Source organism: Chaetura pelagica, unplaced genomic scaffold, assembly GCF_000747805.2.
Source record: "Chaetura pelagica isolate M959 unplaced genomic scaffold, ChaPel_1.0 scaffold444, whole genome shotgun sequence".
In the NCBI taxonomy this organism is placed as follows: domain Eukaryota; kingdom Metazoa; phylum Chordata; class Aves; order Apodiformes; family Apodidae; genus Chaetura; species Chaetura pelagica.
Window position 1 is genome coordinate 31,637 of NW_009952979.1, and position 7,515 is coordinate 39,151.

At 38.8% G+C, this 7,515-nt stretch overlaps 1 protein-coding gene across 1 annotated transcript in view; it reads right to left on the reverse strand.

Moving 5' to 3' along the window:
* Nucleotides 1–7,515, reverse strand: part of LOC104387612 (ADAMTS-like protein 1) — a gene marked incomplete at its 3' end in the record, with an annotated part of 71,308 nt that overhangs the window by 26,780 nt on the left and 37,013 nt on the right. Inside the window, exon 4 of the mRNA XM_009996387.1 lies at nt 5,476–5,712. Coding sequence (XP_009994689.1) covers nt 5,476–5,712 — 237 coding nt within the window. The remainder of the gene's footprint in view (nt 1–5,475; nt 5,713–7,515) is intronic.

The window sequence follows — 7,515 nt, forward strand, 5'->3', positions numbered from 1 at the left end:
ATTGCCTAAGAGAGGGGCAATCATGGACTGTAAAGCCCATCAGAAAGGGAATGCTGACCAGGAGGCATGATGAATAGCTGAAGTGGGGCATTTGAGGTTGCAACTTTGGTCCCAGATGGTGAAATCCAAACTGATAAAAACCCTAAATATTATCTAAAATTAACAGAGGATTTGGAGGGAAACATTTCAGAGGATGGGTGGGCTAGAACAGCAGATGAGTGATTGATAGTGCCTTTTGCCTTACTATGAGCCTTAGTAATGGCAGAACATAGAAAGACTCAGTGGGAAGCTGAGGCCTTGTGTAAATTTTTGAATAAACAAATAATAGCTTGAAACCTGTATATTACTGTGAAGCAAGTCTCACAGCAGTTGTTAGATATGCTTGCAAAACAACCCCAAAAATAATTCTTGCGTGCAATTGCAGACAATTGGCAAAGGAAACTTTCCAAGACAGCATTGTCAAATTGCTTTCTCAGAACTACCAAGGAAAATGGGGTTTCGATATCTATTGGTTACAACAGACACTTTTTCAGGTTGGCCAGAAGCAGTCCCATGTAGAACCAACAAAGCAAGGGAGGTAACTAAAATATTGTTACATGAAACAATAACACGCTTTGGGGTACCAGCAGTGATATCGTCTGATAGAGGACCACATTTTTGTGCTAAAGTAGTTCAACAAGTAAGCCAGATCTTGATATAGACTGGCATCTGCATACCCCCTTACAGGCCCCAAGTGAGTGGTCAGGTGGAGAAAATGAACCACTGAATAAAACAAAAAAACTGGAACAGAAAGCCAACCTTCCCTGGACACAATCTCTGCCTTTAACCTTACTGAGAATAAGGGCTAAGCCAAGAACCAAAGAAAATCTAAGTCCATTTGAGATAACGTATGGGTGGCCATTCTCAACTCAGCCCATGGAAAGTACTCCTCAATTAGGTGAAGAGAGCCTATCCTAGTATGGTATTTCTTTATAGAAACAATTAAAGAGAATAAACCAACAAGTGTTGGGTACCAGGGCAAGGGGTTTAAATGAATCAATTCATAATTTGTTGCCAGGTGATTATCTATATGTTATGACTTTCACAGGCTCACTGCTGGAACCAAAGTGGGAAGGTCCTTTCCAGGTTTTGCTGACAACCCACACTACAATTAAGATACAGTAATATTACTACCTGCAGTTGTAGGGTTTGTATATGGTTGGGATCATATAATTTAGGTGCAAAAGAATTTGCACAGTAACAGAAAAACTGGGGATTGAATTAGAGATTACGGGTTAAATTTTCCAAACCTACATGATGATGTAGAATAGAATCTGTTAATGCTTGTTAGAGGTATTGTGTTGATCTAGGATGTGTCTCACCTGAGAGCCCAAGAAGCAGGATTCAGCTGGGTACATCTGCCAACCTGCCAGAATGAGGAACAACGTGACCCAGCACAGCGAAGAAGACTATGAGCTTTCCTCCAAGAGACCCCTGCCCTTGACCACTGAGAGGCAGTGCACATGTGGGAATGGGCGTAGCTTTATGTTAATAACTCAATAGTCTTTAATAAAAACAACAACAGCAACAGTAATGGTAGTAATAATAATAAATCATAATTCTCATACAATTAGGATCGGAGTTGGTTATTCAACAGCAGGGCAGTCTGAGACTGCTGTAAAATTATTCCAGGTTTACCCTAAAATAACAGAAAGCAAAAGTAAAACTCTTTTATTTTGATTTTCTGGAGAAATGTAGAGGACTGAGTAGCTCTTATACATGTGCATGTACAAGAAGCCAGGTGGCATTTAACACATCCCACACACACTCCTCATCAGTTTCTTGAGGTAGTCAGACTTTTTTTGACATTCAACTAAAAGTTGTTACTAATTGTAGCAGCACTCTTTTTTCAGTGTTTTGTAACAAAATTTACACTACCTTTCAGAGACAGTGGCTACACTTCCCACTGCTGATGGACCTTACATAGGTGCACCATTTCAGCTTCTACCTAAAGGTAAGTGTCCTGGTTATGGACGTTTTCAATGTCTAACCTTTTTATATGAAAATGATGAAAGCTTTGTAGTGGCTGTCATGATTTTTCACAGACCAGGACTCCTGTTGTTCTGTGCTGTAGAAGAAATGTTTAAAGCAAAACTGCCCCACCCCCTCGTCCCCCTCCAACAAGAAAACAAAAAAAACAACAACAACAAAAAACCCAAACAAACACAAAAAGTATATGAAAATATTAACTGGCTGTGAGAATGGAGGGGAAGCAGTGATTCGTCTGTATTTTCACTTTCCTGGTTCTTGTGAAGCTGGGATCCCTGGGCTGGGGAGGAGGAAAGGACAGCAGAAGAGGAGGGCCATTCTACATGTGAAAGTAAAAGATGCTGCACAGACTGCAAGCATCTCACCCATTAATGTGACTTCAGGGAAGCAATACTCATTTATATTAGGCAAGGAATTGTCTATAGTATTGATGGAGCCCACTTTTTTTGGAAACACTGCACAGCATCTTATTATCTGGCCATATATTTAATAAAAGACACAATAGTTATTAAAAAAAACCTGATCTAGTCCTCTACAGCAACATGTACATTTTGCTATTAGTACTGCAGAGACAAAACGCCTTAAGTAACCATTGATTATGCATCTAAGAAAGTAAAGATTGATTTTCCTTTTCTTCCTTGCCAGAAGTAACAAAAAGAACATTTGTGGAATTCTCACAAGCAGAAGACAAAAGTTAAATTGAGAGAGAACAAAGTATGAGGATTAATCTACCAGGAAGAACAAATGAAAGGGCTATGAAAAACAGAAAAGCCAAACATTAAAATTGAGTATTTCCCCTTCAGCAGAAAAAAAATACAGAAATCCAAGATATATATATATATATATTTTGTTGTTGTAGCAGCAAAACTGGAGAACAGGAAGAAGATCTTGTTTTCATTAGTAAAAGTCTTAGTAGGTTTCATAGATTATTGGTATTTGGTGCACAGGCATTTCACAGGATGAGAGGCCATGCTCCTCTGCCCAGTGCTGCAACATGGCTGGCATTTGTCTAGAACCCAAAGTGTGAAAGCGTGAGGGAAGAGGGAGCTGCACTAGCAGGTGGCTGCTTGAGCAAAGAAGCAAGGGAGAACACCCAGTTAAGAGATACGGCAGGCAGTGGTGGGGATATATGAGGAGAGGTCACAGTCCACAACCAAGTGAAGTCATCAGGTGAGAGGATAAAAAAATGTGTGGTGACAGAGAACAAAACAGATTAACTGGCAATCACAGAAATTGAAGAGCACTCATCCACACATTTACAGTATATTTTTGGTGAGCACCACATAAGGCTTCTTCTTATCAGAAAGTTGTGTAATGAAATGAATGAAGTGTGGCAGAAATATTCTTCACATGAATTACCAACAATCCACTGATAGTACTGTGGTCTGGAATAATCCCTCTGTAGCGGGAGCTTCTTAGAAAACAGAGGCTGGTGGCAGAAATGTTACACAGAAAGAATGCACCACTTTGTTCTTCCATAATACCAAAGTTTCCCTTTCTTTTAAAAGGACCTTTATAGAGGCCAAGGAAGAATGCTGCTTTCAAAGAAGGCTCACCAACAGTTATCTCAAATATTGTGCTTCTTTTCCGTCCTGAACTGCTTAGGTAGTATTACCTATTGTTGTGATGGACAGTAAAACAGCTGTTGTCCTAAAGCATACCATTAGTTATGAACTTTCTAATACAGTACCTCTACTGCCATAAAGATACAACTGGTCAGCAGGGACAGACTGTGAGAAGAATAGTTAGTGTTGTTCTAAATTCAACACACCCAAAATACAAAATTCTTCACTGTGAGGAGTGCAGCCTGAGTTGTTGGGTTTTTTTTTGTTTGGTTGGTTTTTTAAGTGGCCACCCTCAAAAAAGATGCTGTAATCGTAAAATATATGGAAAATGTTGATGAAGACCCTGAATGTTGAAGATAATGGGAAATATACATTCATTGTGCTTATGCATTAAAAAATATTCTACCAGCCTAGAGTATATAAGAAAGGGTTTGTTTAACTGAAATTCCTCAGGGACAGTAGTGTTAGTGTAGTTGTCTATTTTCAAAATATTTACCTTAGCCACAGAGACAGTTAAGAAATAACATCACTCTTCCTCATTGTAATAGTGCAGCTGCTTTCAGCCTTCCAAGAGTAAGAAGTTTCATGAGAATGCCAGTGAGTTTGTTTTAGTAGTGGATACTTCTGAGCTCCGTTCCTAAGGGGAGGTTTCCTCAGAAAGGTATGCTTGGAGCAAAGCAGAAATCAGCCTGACACAGATATTGAATGCTCTGCTCTTAATTTCCAGTCCACTACAGACAGAACACTGAATAATTTTGCCATCCAGATTCCTGTGCCTTCAGTTACAGTTTTAAAATGTTGAAAAGCACACAAAAAAAGACTCATATTAGTCTGTCTCATTAGATAGTCTGGAATTTTGAGAAACTTGTGCACTCAGCTGAGGTCAAGAGGTCTAAAGGCTAGCCTTCCTCAGATCACAAATGAGAATAGCCCAGCAACTGCCTACTCTGTTTCATTTACTGCAGGACTGCTTCTGACTTAGAGCAGAAACCAAAGAGAAAGGAAACAGGGAGGAAAGCTTTCAAAGTGACATAGAGTGACTGAAAAAACACTAGGAAGCCAGTAACACATCAAGTTTACATAAATTTGAAGGAGACTGAGCACAGAAATACGAATTAAGGCTCAAACTTTCCTGTGATTTGTGTTCAGTACTTAAAAGAGATGGTGAAAATGTCTGCCCCTCCATGAACCTGTAGCCTACGTGTGGTCCAGAAGACTAAGGTTTGATGTAGATAGGTTCAAAGGAGTATCAATATATAAGTAAAAGAACAAAGGTAATTGAAATACAAATTAAGATACCAATACATTGGCTGAATGATCAATACATATTCATGCACTGTGGAGTGAAGAGTTAAAAACTCTCCATATCTCGCTTTTAAATAACAGGGAAGCTGAGACCCAAAGAGAAGAATCAGCTTGCTTAGTCTTGTAGCAAATCACAGGCAGATTTTCTGGTTTAGCACCTCATCTACTGCTATATGGTTTGTGACTTACAGGGAGAAATACTCCTTAAAGATAATGTAATTTCATAGACCTGGAAAATCTTGGTACATCCAAATTAAAAGCTAAATCATTATTTTCTTATGATGTTTTAAAATGTGATCTGCTACTGCAGCTAACTGTACAAGACAGTTCAAAAACTGAGAAAACATTCGTCCAAAAAAGCCCCAAGTAAATAGCATAAAGTGAGGAAATAAACTTTAAATTTGTACACCTCTTCCAAACCAGGTACAAGTAACCAACTTAAGAGAATGAAAACAGATTATTAAAATGAAGACCTATAATGATACAACTATAGAGCAGGAGACAGAGTGAACATGTGAAAGAGATCTAAGGGGAGGAGTCAGGAGGAAAGGTGTCAGAGTAGAGCTTCTCTCCTTACTTGGCACAAGCCACTGATGCACATGTCCAGGGATTCAGTGTAGCACCGGGTGCCATCCAGAACCTTTGGTGCCAGCTCCACAACCAGAGTTGCTCCTCTGGCCTGGCACTTCAGTGAGCACGGGTTGTCGGGGTCATTAGAGACAGGAATCCACTCGTAAAACTGCCCTTGGTACTTGACATCATTGTGAGCAGAGCACTGCTGGGCACGAAAATCACCTGCTTCTGGTGGGCAGTCCTGCAGCAAAGAGAGAGGAAAAGGTCAGCAGGTCTGTTCAAACCAGCCAGTTGCAGTATCATGCAGTTGGCTGCGCCTCACAGCTGTGAGATGTAGAGAGTGTTTCTGTTTAGACAAAGACAACTGATCAAAATAGATACAGCTACACATAACTCAATGGGATAATTATACCTTTCTTCTTTCCACAAAACTATTGAAAGAACACCAAGACTCTGTGTAAATATGCTTGGGACATAGGATATGCACTGTATGTGTCTTAACCACAGCTCTGAAATACTCTTGCTGAATCTCTTTCCACTTGTGCATGTGTGTGGAGAAGTGTGCATGCACAGCCACACTCTTCCCGACAAATTCCCCTCTATGTTTGAAGAGACCAAAAAAAATAATTATGTACTTTAATTTTTTGCTTATTTAAGTTCTCCTCACTAACTTTTTTTTTCACCTCAGTGAGATAAATCAGTCTGTACAACAAGAATCAGAAAAACCTGATACATACTTCCATTTCTTTAATCTTATATTTCACAACTTGCGTAATTAGCTAACTATTATTTTACTGAGAAGGCATTTAAAAAGCCCCTTTGTTAATCTTTCATGAGGTTTGCGAGATATATAAACCCTACTCTGAACCCAGCACACTTGATACAAAACAAATCAAAGACTCTTCATACTATTTAAAGTTTCTTGGTGATGAGGATGTGAGGGTCTTCTTACCCACATACACTTTCTTGCCACCATGTAGTATTAAAAAGCAATAATCCAGAGCTCATTCATTCTTTGCGAAAACAGAGATTAAAAGTCCAGGCTCATAACTGGGATTTTACTGCTGGAAGACTTACACAGCAGACACTTTTTCTATTTATAGGCTCTGGAAGATTAAAAAAAAACAAAACAGCAACAAAACAAAAAAAATACACCTATAAAATGTTAGTATTGCTTCAGTTTAATTTTAAAATATCCAGAAAAAAAAACCAAAACCAAACCCACAACCACTTAGTGGCAATCAGGCCCTTTTTGTGATCTAGGCAAACTCCTGATACAAGACAAAGTTTGTACAGTAGCACAGAGAGAAGAGAGCTGAAAAAAATGTGGAAATTTCATTATTCCTCTATAGCTGTGTAATTAGAGAAAAAGTGGTCTTTATATTCTGCTTCTAAGCAGAGGATGAATGAAACAGTTACAGCTTGACCCAAGATCTGTTTTAACTCTATTTTCAAATAGAGAAGAGAGAAGCAAAGAGGAACACTGTGGCCTTACTTCCTCCCTCAAAATCTTCTGGTGCATACCCTTCTCTGATTTTTTCTGTCCGTAAATGAATACAATCAGGTCTATTGGCTTGGCTTAGGCTTGTTGCAGAGATCCTAGCCAACTCTCTTGTTTGGTTCAAGTTTGGCTTCACCTTCAAAACTTTCTGGCCTTCAATAGCTTTATTTTTATAAAGACAGAAAGTCCCAATAAAGCACACAACATACAGAGTTCATAGTCCTGCTTTGTACAGCATTCAATACTATGTTTGTTGCATTGGATTTTATTTTTAAATCAAAGAAAGAAAAAATGAACAGTCAACATAACAAGCTTTCAGGACACGGCAGGTGACCAGAACCAATGTTAAATACTTCTAGTCTTTGATATCGTGATCAAAATAAAACAATAGATTTAAATAGTAGAGCTATTGTTAAAATTTTTTTCATGTGAAACTTGAAGCCATTCAAATAATACATTCAAGCAGTAAGAAATGCAGATGTGCTTACTTATCTTGGCACACAGATATGAAAAAGGGTCACAGCCTGGCCCACCACTTTTCTC